At 47.9% G+C, this 14,273-nt stretch overlaps 1 protein-coding gene across 1 annotated transcript in view; it reads right to left on the bottom strand.

Moving 5' to 3' along the window:
• Positions 1 to 1,726: 1,726 nt before the first annotated feature.
• The window catches only part of LOC116953040 (sorting nexin-9-like), a 48,003-nt gene continuing 35,456 nt past the window's right edge, over positions 1,727 to 14,273 (bottom strand). The window contains exons 13-17 of the mRNA XM_032972876.2: positions 13,128 to 13,204; positions 11,315 to 11,404; positions 9,899 to 10,013; positions 8,800 to 8,891; positions 1,727 to 6,917 (exon numbers count right to left, since the gene is read on the bottom strand). Coding sequence (XP_032828767.1) covers positions 6,867 to 6,917; positions 8,800 to 8,891; positions 9,899 to 10,013; positions 11,315 to 11,404; positions 13,128 to 13,204 — 425 coding nt within the window. The 3' untranslated portion in view covers positions 1,727 to 6,866. The remainder of the gene's footprint in view (positions 6,918 to 8,799; positions 8,892 to 9,898; positions 10,014 to 11,314; positions 11,405 to 13,127; positions 13,205 to 14,273) is intronic.

Below are 14,273 nucleotides of genomic sequence, written 5' to 3' on the forward strand. Positions count from 1 at the left end.
AGGTGCAGGGTCTCTAGACTCCAGGTGCGGGGTCTCTAGACTCCAGGTGCGGGGTCTCTAGACCTCAGGTGCAGGGTCTCTAGACTCCAGGTGCGGGGTCTCTAGACCTCAGGTGCGGGGTCTCTAGACTCCAGGTGCGGGGTCTCTTGACCTCAGGTGTGGAGTCACTAGACTCCAGGTGCGGGGTCTCTAGACCTCAGGTGCGGGGTCTCTAGACCACAGGTGTGGAGTCTCTAGACTCCAGGTGCGGGGTCTCTAGACTCCAGGTGCGGGGTCTCTAGACTCCAGGTGCGGAGTCTCTAGACTCCAGGTGCAGGGTCTCTAGACTCCAGGTGCGGGGTCTCTAGACTCCAGGTGTGGAGTCTCTAGACTCCAGGTGTGGAGTCTCTAGACTCCAGGTGCGGGGTCTCTAGACTCCAGGTGCGGGGTCTCTAGACTCCAGGTGTGGAGTCTCTAGACTCCAGGTGCGGGGTCTCTAGACCCCAGGTGCGGGGTCTCTAGACCTCAGGTGCGGGGTCTCTAGACTCCAGGTGCGGGGTCTCTAGACTCCAGGTGCGGGGTCTCTAGACCCCAGGTGCGGGGTCTCTAGACTCCAGGTGCGGGGTCTCTAGACTCCAGGTGCGGAGTCTCTAGACTCCAGGTGCGGGGTCTCTAGACTCCAGGTGCGGGGTCTCTAGACTCCAGGTGCGGGGTCTCTAGACTCCAGGTGCGAGATCTCTAGACTCCAGGTGCGAGATCTCTAGACTCCAGGTGCGGGGTCTCTAGACTCCAGGTGCGAGATCTCTAGACTCCAGGTGCGGGGTCTCTAGACTCCAGGTGCGGGGTCTCTAGACCGCAGGTGCGGGGTCTCTAGACTCCAGGTGCGGGGTCTCTAGACTCCAGGTGCGGGGTCTCTAGACTCCAGGTGCGGGGTCTCTAGACTCCAGGTGTGGAGTCTCTAGACCCCAGGTGCGGGGTCTCTAGACTCCAGGTGCGGGGTCTCTAGACTCCAGGTGTGGAGTCTCTAGACTCCAGGTGTGGAGTCTCTAGACTGCAGGTGCGGGGTCTCTAGACTCCAGGTGTGGAGTCTCTAGACCCCAGGTGCGGGGTCTCTAGACTCCAGGTGCGGGGTCTCTAGACTCCAGGTGCGGAGTCTCTAGACTCCAGGTGCGGGGTCTCATCACCAGGTGCGGAGTCTCTAGACTCCAGGTGCGGGGTCTCTAGACTCCAGGTGCGGAGTCTCTAGACCTCAGGTGCGGAGTCTCTAGACTCCAGGTGCGGGGTCTCTAGACTCCAGGTGCGGAGTCTCTAGACCTCAGGTGCGGAGTCTCTAGACTCCAGGTGCGGGGTCTCTAGACTCCAGGTGTGGAGTCTCTAGACTCCAGGTGCGGGGTCTTAACCGAGGCGCTTTACAGAGAATTAACAACGGTGCAACTTACGAATGTAATGGTGATGAGGCGAGTGCAATCGATGAGAGGCAGCAATGGGGAGGGGGAGGCGTGGCGGGCGAATCTGATGATGGGTGAATTCAGTGAAAGCGAAATCGATGACAGTCAATGACGACGAATGTATTGAATGAATGGGGAATGAGTGATAGCCTGTAGAAAATCAAGCGCATTGATCAAAGGGTTGCCCTCATTTCGGCGCGACATCGAAACGTCCGTTTCTGCACCAATGAAAAACGTTTCCGGGGGGGACAAACGAACATTCACGACACGTGTTACATAATCCAAGCTTACGCACAATATTTCCTGAACTCGTTTTATTTGTTTTGTGTTGTTGTGCTCTAAGACATCAGCATAAGACATACTTTATTCTCTCTGCACGAGAAAATGATTGGCATCGTCACGAGGTACCCTCTGTGTGTGTGTGGGCGCCCACAGAGGCTGCTGCTGTGCCCATTCTGACTGCCAAGCGCCAAGGTAGCCGTCGCAACAGCCGGATGGAAAAGCGGGCCCCGGTGATTGGGGTGGGGGCGGGGGCATTCACAAACGCTAATTGCAAGTCGCACTATGTATGTGTGTGTTGAACTTCGTTCGCACCGTACGTAGCCAACCGTGGCTAATCGGAGGTGTGGGGGAAGGACAACAAACTAAACACAAAAAAGCAGTTTTAAAGAAATGAGTTTTCAATTCATGTACTGCATATATGTGCTGTATAGCGAAAAAACCCCACCCCTTTATTAAATTAATAATAATTGGTACGTTTAATAAAAATTTCACGCTGTAACATTCTGAAATCACAAATGACCGACACTTCTATTTGTAAGCGTATAAACAATGCACTTTCCATCGACTCAATTGCACATACACTCAACTACATTTCTGACCTGCAATAATGAAAACACTTGTGGTATTTAACTACTTTGTCTCGAAGCAGAGCCTAAGAAATACAAATGCACCGTTACTAGCTCGATCGCTATTTTATCTAATAACGTTACACTAAGCAAAGAAAAGCGATTATAATTACGAGCTCTTTGGATACGTGAGCAAATTATCTCTGAATAATTATCATCATCAACGGCTGAACTGCACATGGCACCGCATACATGGCACCGCATACATGCCACCTATCAGGCCCTGTCTGCCATGTACTGTAAAGCCATGCGAGCGCCATTGGGATTCACGTGACCTCCCTTTGGAAGACAAGGCTCGCTGACCATACTTGGAGTAAGTTCAACTTGGGAGGCACGGAGAACCACAGGAGCAAGCAGGAAGGCAGTCACGTGGTGAGCCGGTTGCCGACGATTTGCCCAAGCTCTGCGGTCCTCCGCATGTTAAGGCGTTACGAGCCAAGTAAATGAGCGCTTACATGTGGGAAGAAACCAGCACGTCCAGAGAAAACCCACATAGCGCGCGAGGGGGAAACTCTGACGGAACAGGTGGAGTTCATACCTCTGCTTTGCTGCGTTCCCCTGGCGAGACGGGATTTGTCACATTTGAATGCCCACAGTGAGTTTCGCAACATCGGTGTGTAATCCACCAACAACGCGCCTCCACAGCGCTGGATTACAGGCGTGCGTGGGTCACCGCCGGTGATACTGATAACTTTACAAATGAGTTAAGCGTTAGATGTTCCTTAAAACCCTTTGCTTATTTGGGTTGGGTGGTGAGATCAGACATTCGGGTGGCACAGCACATCACCCGGGCATGTCGGCATGCGACTGATGCCCCCGCAGGTTTTCCCGACGTCCACTCGACAGCAGGTGGAGGTGCATGATCTGGAAACCTGCACGGCGGAAATGACCGTGCGCCTGCAGCGGGAACAGAACGTCACGTCTGTAAACTGGCACAGACTGCCCGCTGAAGCCACTTTATAATCACCTTTGAACATAATACCTCAACAACACAGCATTCTTAGCCCTACTTAAAGTAAAAATGTATGGCACTTCAGCAATACAATATAAAGCATGTAAATATTCAAGAACACAAATGGAACTCTTATGCATGCGGCTCGTTACCTTACACTATGCGAAAGTGATGATAACTTTTTTTATGAATACACTTAAAAATATATATATGGTCCATACTCCAATACACAGTAACTGCTATTAAGCTTTCAAAATATATATAGGATTTATTGATGATTTTTAGAGAATACATTTCTAAATACTGTAATCATACGAGTATTGCTTTCCCAGAAATAAGTTCCACGTCGTTTAAACGGGTCTATTGCTTTTAGGATGTGTCACCAGACTACGGGGGAGCACAGTGGTCAAAACGAGCGGAATAACCGACGGCACGCCACCAGCGGCACTTCTCAATGCCAAACGCGAGGACCGGCACACTCCAGGACTGTTCCTATCCCCGACACCGTGGTGTTTCCACCGAGGCGACATTTGAGTGAGCGCACCACGAAGAGTTTTCATACTGGCACTTCGACAATGACATTCCGACACAGTGGGTCTCGAGGCCCTGTTTCAAGAGGGTCGGTCTTGTTTGGCATGATTGGCCTATTGATTCACATATGCCGTGTGTAGGAGGAAATATGATATAAAAAAACACACACTCGCGCAAAGGGAGCCAATCTCGCGCAGAGGAAAATCAGAGGCGTTCTCTACTGCCCTCAACAAGCACCGCTCTATGAGCGAGGTGACTTGCGCGCACGCCGAATCAAGTAATGAGTCCATGTGGTGTTGGTGCCGTTCTTATCGCGCAAGGTCATTACCAAAAGTCCTACGCTTCCCCTAGCCTGAGTAGTTTTGTAGTCGGTTACTAGTAGGGGGCAAAGCTGCGATGCATTTCCAAATCGAGTAATCTGCGGGTATATTAAAAACAATCTAATTTGCACCGTGACTCCAGCACACACTTTGGCCCACCCTCTTCCAAACGTCACAGGATCCATTAACATCCAAAGTCAAGCAGAAGGCACGTCGTAACAAAGATGAATTACACCCAACAGTATTAACCAGGGTGGACCACGGGGCTCAAACCGCAAACCTCTGCACACACCCAGCGGCTAACGCTCAGCCGCATCACCGCACACCGGAAACACCAGCCCCGGATCGGAGCTGCTGACGAGCACGAGACCAGATGAGCATGGGTTAAACACCGCTCCAGGTTTTTACATGTTTGACATCTCTTAGGCACAGCGTTTTACAACACGGCTCTTGTAAGAGTGACGTGTATAAGCTCAGCAATTGTATTTCTTATAGCGTTTAAATGTAAAGGCACATTTTATCATAATTGGTGGCGTTTTCTACATTTCAGTTTAATACAATCTCATTGGAAAGTCTTTTACAAGAAAATATAATTTTTTTCTTTTCCCCCGAAACTTACCAACTCAAAGAGGTCTGATACAAACGTGCCACGCGCTACAATTGGCACGCTACAACTGCAATGCAATCCACGCCAGGTGGTAGGGCAGTGGTGTTCCGTGAGTGAAACTCCAAAACCGGGATCTGAAGAAAACTAAAACGGTGCCTTCACAAAGTAAAAAGAGAAAACATTACAAAGGAATTGACGTGCCAATATGAAATACTGTAGAATTCTGAGATAATAAATGTCTTAACCAAATGTATGTGTTGAACTTCTTTCGCACAATACTTAGCCAACCGTGCTAATCGGAGATGCATTGCGTTTGTGTCGGGTTTTTTTTCTCAATAGCAATTTACATCGAGTTTCACAATGGGTGCTCAAAAGGTTTTGAGAATCAGCGTCTTGACTCGGATTAATAACCTTTAGCTCGACCTTACGGTCACTGCATTCTACAGCGCCATGTTTGTGCAGTCCGTACAGAACTCCCACGCAAGGGGAGACGCCTTTGAACGACGAGACTGACTTTATTGTAACCCCTTTCCCCCGATGACTACCGCTTGTGTTGCGATGGAAACGTCGTAGTTTTTTGTTATTTTCTTTGAACCTTATCGACGTGACTTTACCGAAAGACCGCAAGAATATGAATTCCTGCAGTCACGAAAGCCTAAGATTTCTTGTAACGTTCTCTCCAACCACACCCACAATTCTTTCCATTTTCTCCTTAAAGCCCACGAGGATTTCGAGGTCCTGCTTCTCCAGGGAATAAGATGCTGTGGGAAGGTAACAGATGCACCCCGAAAACCTTTCCATTCAATTATAATTTAAAATAAAGGTTTTTTTTTATATAATCGGGAGAATACTGTATTGCTACGGACAGCAGTCTTTCAGCAGACGATTATAGACGTTGCTGCTTTAAAAACATAAGATGTCTCCCATACGATCATTTTGAACAATTAGATTAACGCGCATCATCTGCAAGACAATGTATCACTATGAACAGCCATCGTTCGGAAGATGACTACGAGCACGCTGCTTTATAATGGGGGAAGGATGTCTTCTGCAAGAGGCTTCTGAACATCTGGTGGCAGTCTTCTGTCCTCATGGGTGGGGATGTACTGCAGTGGCAAACCATCTTCCCAGAAAATGATTATGAACGCACTGCTTTAAAGCGGGGAAATGTCTTCTGAACAACCAGATGAACGCACGTCTTCCCAAAGAACAGACGCATTCCCCAAAGCGCGTAACAACTTTTGCTCTAAACAAAAATGCGGAGAATGCGGTATACCCCATGGACGCTCCGTACCGGTGCATCAACGCAGTGGCGCTCACGTCGTCATTCGTTTGGCTCGTTCTGGCACGGAGCTGCTACGCGTTGTGGACGCACGGAGCACGGCGAGACCGCACCATGCAGACCAGCAGGGTGTTTTTCTCCCTTGTGGCGACGCACAATTTTAATAAGCAGGGCTTTGGAGGGATATTCTGTACCGACCGTCAGCACCGGTTGATGTGATTCTAAGGGATGCACGATTACATGGAATTCAGACGCAGTATAATTTCCAATTAGTGCCAGTTACAGCAATGGGCCTCTTAGCTAAAGAGGCGATGGAGACAATTCTGTGAGAAGAAAACTCAAAACCCATTATTTTACCTCCCACGCTGAGCACTGTCCACAACAGCTTTTGCATATTGGTTTTGCCAACAATGTCAGAGTCGTGGTGCCTTAATCTATGAATGAATGAAGAGCAGTACTCATCGCGTAGTGGAAGTCACGCGTTAAGCTCTGGTCACTTAGCGTATTTCTCCTTCGTACTCCCTACACCCACAAAGCAATTGTTTAACGACACAAAGGATGAATCCATGTTTATTCCGACAGCGGGTAGAGGTTTGTTTTGGAAAGACACTTTTCATTTAATTTTTCATTTTAACCGATAATTTTCCCGAACAATTTAGAACTAATATAAAGTGCTCTTATTCTCACCAGAAACCGAAAACTGGGGAAAGCCTGGTGTTTTTTTCTTCTTCTTCATCTTCTTCTTCTTATCAACGTTGGTTTGTTTATGGAAAAATTACTGCAAGTCAGGATAACGGTCCAAAAATAAAGAGGGCGACTTCACGTTGTCTTCGTCTTCACTAGGATTCAAATTCGAACCGCATGTAGGCTTCTCTCATCATCTCGGCGATCTGTGTCAAAAAAATAACCGCTGTCATCATCAGTTCAGTGACACGGAAGCCATGTGCCGAAATGCTATTAAAAACTATTTTAAAACATTTTTTTTTTATTTTAGCATGTAAGGCCCACTGAGCTGATCACAAATGAATGATAGCTCAACGAAGTTGCTTATCAATTGGAAGTTCATAGAAGCCAAATTCTCTAAACACATGTTTCTAAACACACGTTTCTAAATGTGGAGGGAAAAACCGGAGGACCCGGAGAAATATCCAACGCGACCACGTGGAGATAGACACGCAAACTCCAAATATACAACAGGCATCAGGGTCGGGATCGAATGCACACGCTGCAGCATGCCAGGCGAGGTGGTTAACATCTCATCACCGCGGCTCCCAGCAATCAAGCAATCCTGCAAGGTAACGTCGACTGGTACAGCCGCGCTGAAACACATGCAAGCAGCGTGTTGGCTTCACATATACAAATAAATATAACATTCATTCGTTGGCTTAAAAAAAAATCTTAATATGCATATATAGAGGACTGCAAAGGTTGGGAAATTATGGGTAGCCGCGGCTCACCCGCCCGGCTTGCCGCCTTCCCGCTCATTTGCTGTCCCTCGGCGATTTCGAGAGATGCAATTTGCATGAATGACAACACTAACATATAAAACTAAACATTCTACATAAATATTTACGTTATAAATATAAAAGGTGACGTTTCGGGCAGTGGGCCTTCTTCTTTGCTATGGAGAAGGAGCATTTCCCAAACTATTCGCAATACAGTAAAACCTTGGATTGCGGGCATAATTCGTTCCGGAAACTTGTTTGTAATCCAAAGCACTCGTATATCAAAGCACTGTTATATCAGTTGTGATCACGTGACGCTTGGCAGACAAAGCGTATACGTACTACTCGTATTGCAAAACCTCGCTGGTTTATCAAATTAATATTTATTTTACATTTTTGCTCGTCGTGCGAAACACTCGCTGACCAAGTTACTCGCAATCCAAGGTTTTACTGTACATTTTTTCTCTCCCTTTAGGGCAGTGTTATTGACGAGACGGCATTCGAGTGAATGTTATTTGTGCTTGTGCACCACTGCCTTAGCAGTATAACATTTTTGTCATATTAATAATACACAGCCTTTCAAAATCCACTGCTGGATGAGAGCCCTCTCCATGCTGTGTCGACGATGCTGGTCAGTGGTGGGTTGGTGAATGGGGTGGCCTGGGATCTCACTTCGCCACTGATGTCACAACTGTGGCTGGGAATCGAGACCAGGTCGCCAGGTTTTATGGATCTTCGTTTGATTAATGGCCGTGATGCAAATGTACAATTTCGTTGCAACCGATGTGGGTTGAGACTGGATTGCACTAGTTTGAGTTCCCTCGGTGGCCTGAGATGAAACACTTTATGCAACCGAGTCCAATGCAATCGAGTTCGAGAAAATGATCGATTCAGTTCGCTGGGTTCGTAGCGCATCGCGCTAACCACTGCAACAACCGCCTTCCGTACACTCGTATGCACGTGATCGGTGATGCCACACAATTCTAACTCGTTCATTTGATTGAATTACTGTTGGATTGTGATCGTACACCCAATCAGAAAAACAAAAAAACGATGACCCGGCTCAATAATCGGGCGAGAACAAAACGCGTGCAACAGCACGGCGCGTCCGATTGCACGGCGCGACGACGCGCCGACAATGATGCGATCGATAAATAATTCGCTGCAGGATCGTCGCACCCAATCGATCGTTATGCCACATCATCGGGCCGGGTTCGCTACCGCCGGGGGAACGCAGCGGCACCGGCAGCCCCCGTGCGCGGGTCTCCGAGGCCGCCGAAACAGCGGCGGGTTGCATTCTGCGCTGTGGCAGGGGGGGGACACTCGCCTTCTGGTGCAGCTGGATCTGATTGTAGAGCAGCTGGCGCACGCTCTCCTTGTAGTCGCGGATGCGGCTCTCGTGGAAGTTGTTGACCTCGGCTGCGACGGCAAGGAGGGGGCCCCCCCCTCCCAAGTTAACGCAAAGGAATCAAAATCGGCGACACGCGTGTGCGTGGATCCTGTGAAGATTTCCAAAAATGCGTTTGCCCGCCCCCCCCCCCCACTCCTGCCCCCGTCAGTTTTTGAATTGGAGATAATATCAGTACGTCACGCGTGATGATGTCAGTCGGTTACGCGTGATGATGTCAGTACGTCACGCGTGATGATGTCAGTACGTCACGCGTGATGATGTCAGTCGGCCACGCGTGATGCTGTCAGTACGTCACGTGTGGTGATGTCAGTAGGTCACGCATGATGATGTCGACTGCGGGAGCGGCGTGCACGGCGAGTGAGGTTATCTGCTTGGCCGAGAAGGCTTGCCCATTATCCTTGGTTTGTTATGGCCAAGTTTTGTACAACACTCCCATCAGTAAGGCCGGATTTCTACTGGGCAAGTCTCGATTAACTACACTCCTCTGTAGTAAATTGTTGCTTATATTAAGTCATCTTCACGATGACCTACGAACCCGGATCAACACCGCGAGATGCGGGTGACGTCACCGCGCATATGTGCACAGTGACAGCACCACCCCGCGCCAGCCAGCAAAACTTTTTTCGCATATAGTATAAAAATCTCATTGAGAGGTGGGGGGGGGGGCGGTGGTGGTGTCCGGTGAGCGGTTAGTGCGCTGTGCTACAAACCCGGCAACCCGAGTTTGATTCCCGCTCACGGTCAACATCGGTGACGAATATCTTAACTGATCCTGGACCTCTCCTCGGAAGACTCAGCCTCAAATAACTACCTGTGTATAAACATCGCCACGAGGACGGCAAAGGCGGCCGGGCATGGTGCTGGCCACCCACCCCCTCGTGTGCCATTCCGTCCTTCATAGGTGCTCGCTAACAGCACTTGCCCCAACAGTCTGGTAAGGCTATACGGGGATTTTTGTCTTTGGTGTCTGGTGAAGCGGGGAGAGGAGGCGATGGGGCGCGTGCTCGTCACTCACCCTGCAGGCCGAGCGACATGACGTTCACTCTCTGCACAACTCCGTCCTTCTCCCCGGGGGCCATCTTGTTCATCTGGATCAGCCGGTCGCACTCCTTGATCTTGTCGAGTCCCGCCTGCCGGACGGGCGAGGCAGCAACCACACCACGGCGGAGACAAAGCACACGGCATTGGCGTTGGCATTGCCTTGCGGAGATTTGGCCCGCCGGTGTTGGCCTGAAAGACTAAAAACGAGAACTAAACAAATGTTATTTTACCAGGTAAGGCCCACTCAGCTATGTAGTTCAGAACGAAGTGGTTTATCATTATGTGGAAATGTATAGCAGCCAAATACTCAAAAACGCACGTCTCTAAATGTGGAGGGGGAAAAGCGGAGGACCCGTAAAAAAATCCACGCGACCAAATAGAGAGCACGCAGGGTCGGGATCGAAAACCAACGACCTCCTGTCTACCTGGCGAGGTAATTAACATCTAGCCACTCCAGCACCACCAGTCGTGGCCAGACAGCCTGGCGGATGGCCGCTGTATGGTTCCAGCAGACATGTGAACGCGCGTTGCTCTTTTAGATCAAATCAGGGTTAGCTGCTCAATGTTGATGAGAAGTTGTTTTTTTATGATGAAGGTAATGGTACACATGTCTGCGAGGATGTTAAGTAAATTTTGATTTAAAGCTTTCGTGACTGCAGGGATTCATATTCTTGGTTCTTTCGGTAAAGTCACATAGAAGAGAAACAATGAAATAATACAAATATAAAACAATAAAATTCTCACGACGTTTCGACTGCAACACAAGCAATCATCATCAGGTGTGAAAAACCACAGCAAGAAAATTTGAAAAAAGTGGCGTTTTTTTATTGTTTCCCTTCTACGTGACTTTACCGAAAGAACCAAGAATATGATGTTAAGTAAGTTTGTGTACAGGTGGAGTGTTCTTCCTTTAAATGCATGGACTCTCTCTGCAAACTCCAATTTCCTTCCATATGTAAACACAATCAACATGGAAATGGCCAAACATCTCAAGCGAGGGAGTCTTGAGAGTCAGCAAGGTCGTCAATGGTCGACAAAGAAATAATAATTTTAATTTGTATCGCGCTGCGTGGTAGTCACTCACTCTCGGTGAGCCAGTGTCAAATACACCTCCCCCCCAAGTTCTGCGGTCCTCTATATATTAAGATTTTTTCAGCCAATTAATGAGTGTTTATATATGGGAGGGGGTAACGCTCTATCCCATGTAGATTGAACAGAAGCTTTTAGTTCACACTTGCTGTATCGCTTTCTCCTGGCAAGCCGGGGAATGGCACCTCAACTCCCATGGGAAGGTAATTTCGCAACATCTGTCTGTGTTCCAGAATGGAATACAGGCGTGCATAACCACCATCGCCCAGCTAAAATGATCATTCCTGTGGGAGAAAAGCACCTTTTGAATGGAGAGAATTTCAGGAAAGCCAGACAGGAGACTCTTGTATTCACAGCTGGAGTCCAGGAAGAGACGAAGATCCATCTTGGACTGGAGAAACACACCACAAGTGCGCTTGCTATTATATCAAGACATCATCACTCACTTCTCCTAAAGACATCAACTCCAATTGAAATGTGGATGCTCAATTTACGATCGCGACTCAAACCGTATCCGCATGAAGAATCATCATCAGCCATGATTTCTCCACTGCTGGATGAAGGGCTCACCAAGCCGTCGCTGTCTTTCGCAATGTTTTATACAACTCGTGACAATGGAATTATAAGCCTAACGCTAACCCAAGCAACAACCTCATGGCCCACAATAGCCTTAGCAACAATAAAACAATAACCATAACCACAATGCAAGTAACGTCGTTTTTTTGACAATAATCATAGCACTAACCTGAAAATGACAACACCGAAACCCAAAACTAGCCCTTATGTTCATATCACCTATAACTCTAATGAAATCACTTACACGAGCACCGACACAGAGCTACATTATAATCTAACAATCATTCCCATTATTGTGAAGAATATAAGTAACAAGGAGACATGCGTCTCCTTCATATATCTGTCTCTCCACGTAAAACAAATTACGGTCATTTTTTTTACACAACCCATTATTCACACAGCCTTTTGGGAGTGCACAAATTCAGCAGCGTTGATTCAAGACGAGCAAGGCTCTGGACCGGTCTAGAGTTTTGCTTGCACACGGCTGAATCAATGTCGCTGTAATTATGCACTCCAAGAAGGCCGTGGGGTGGAGGAGTTTGCGGATTTTTTTCTTATTTTCCAAGGAGACGTATTATCTGCTTATCTACTTTGTTGCATTCAAACAAGCCACTGAACAAAGACGGCCACCACATCGCGTGGCGCTTTCAGATGCGCTTCTGCGGCCCTCTGGAACGCTCTTCCTTCGGATATTAGGAAGCTACTTGAGCTATGCACTTTAAAATCTAGATTGAAAACTAATATCCTTATAACTGCTCTTTGTGTTTAGTTGTGTGTCCTTCCCCCGCACCTCCGATTAGCACAGTTGGCTGTGTACGGTGCGAAAGAAGTTGACGTTACAGTAAACCATCGATTATCTAGCGGCTTCAGGGGGAAGGAGGCGCCGGATTTTCAAAAACGCCGGATAATCGCAACATGATTTAAAGCAGCTTATTATTGCACATTCTTGCTTAACATGATGTTTGTAGGTGTTGTATATGTTTTTATTTTGTTTACTATATGCAATTGGCATAAATAAACATACAAATAGACAAAAAATATCTTACTGTAAAAAGTTACTGTATTTACTGTACCATACTTAGCAGTCCAATCTCGAAGAGACTCCGCATGGGGTGATGTACTACGCTCTTGTTTCAACAACAACAACAACATGTGTGTTGACGATCGCTGGACTGGTATCGCCTTCCGACCGGTGCTCCAGCGAACGCTGAATTACATGCACTTTTCGCCGGATCGCGCTGTATATTTGCTGTTATTTCTGTAGTTTTTCGTCATGAAAAATGTATAAACCTGCAGTATTTTCATTGTTTAAGTTGGTATATGTACTGTATAATGTACCGTATATATTTGACACTAAAATCAAGCGAAGCTACTATTTTTGTCAAGTACACCGTGCCGGATAATGTTGGAAGCAGCTGGATAATCACGCACCGGATAACCGATGATCAACTGTGCACATGTACATAGTGCGCTGACATTAACGCTATCGCTAAGCCACCGATTAGCAGCAGCGATAACTTTAGCCCACACAATCTCACCTGGCTGGCTACGAGGTCCCCAATGTCGGTATAGGTCTTCCCGGCGAAGGAGAGCGCGTTGGTGAGCGACCCCTCAGCTTGAGAACAGAGTCCATATGAGGGTGCGGAGGTCACAGCAGACACACATTGCAATTGATTCGCATAACCTTCTAATGATTATTATTGGTATTATTATATATTATTATTATTGCATCTGATGGTTCGACAGAAATGTCACCATTGCATCTGCTACCGGTCTCCTAGTGATCGAGAGCTCAGTTCGAGGGAGACGGCTGTCACTTTGTGGACACGTCGCCCCGTGAGTAAACTCCTGCGGCAAATTGCGCAACTTCAGTTGGCGGTCGACGTTCAAAGTGAATAGCGCCACCCTCCCCGTGGTCGCCCCCGGCCCCCCCACCCGTGATCCGTGGATCGAACAAATCACTCGAGACGCCGGGTATGGCAGCCAAGAGCAGTTTATGCGAACGCTGTCGCAGGAGGTCACACGTTTGGCGCAACGGTCCTTCGCAGACTATGTGTGATGAATTCATGAACTATTACTATTATTATTATGCAAAATATAAAAAAAATTATGACTATTACATATTTGTCCAGCTAAGCCACACCGAGTCCAAGGAATATTTTACAAGAGGGCCCTTCTACATTCCGTTTTCTTTTACGTGAAGACGTCTTCAGCCAGTGTTTATACAAATTGGAGGAAACCGGAGTAACCCGGAAAAAAAACCCAGGCGGAGATTATTCGATTTGCCGTACTGCCTTCTCCTGGAGAACCAGAGTACGGAAATGAGTTCCACATGTGCGTGATTCACCAACGCTCACAGCCCCCCCACAGTGCTGGATCACAGCCATGCATAGCCCCCCCACCAAATTTTAACACGTTCCCGGATAGTGGGCGATTAAAAGTCTGACGCTCTAGTCAAGATCCACTGGGTTTGTGGGACTGAAGATTGCCACGCGCCGTGAACCGTCAACTAGCACGCAGTAACTGCAAATAAACTCTTATTATTACGCTTCCATCTCCCGGTGCGGCAGTTCAAACAATAGTTCACGTTTTTTTTTTAAATCGCCACCTCCCCCCCAATGCCTCTGTCCACCAGGGACGTGCGGTCAGGGGAGGCAGGGGAGGCAGAGCCTCACCTGTCATAC

Source organism: Petromyzon marinus, chromosome 49, assembly GCF_048934315.1.
Source record: "Petromyzon marinus isolate PM22_M1 ecotype Great Lakes invasive population chromosome 49, UKy_Petmar_22M1.pri1.0, whole genome shotgun sequence".
NCBI classification, from domain to species: Eukaryota; Metazoa; Chordata; class Hyperoartia; order Petromyzontiformes; family Petromyzontidae; genus Petromyzon; species Petromyzon marinus.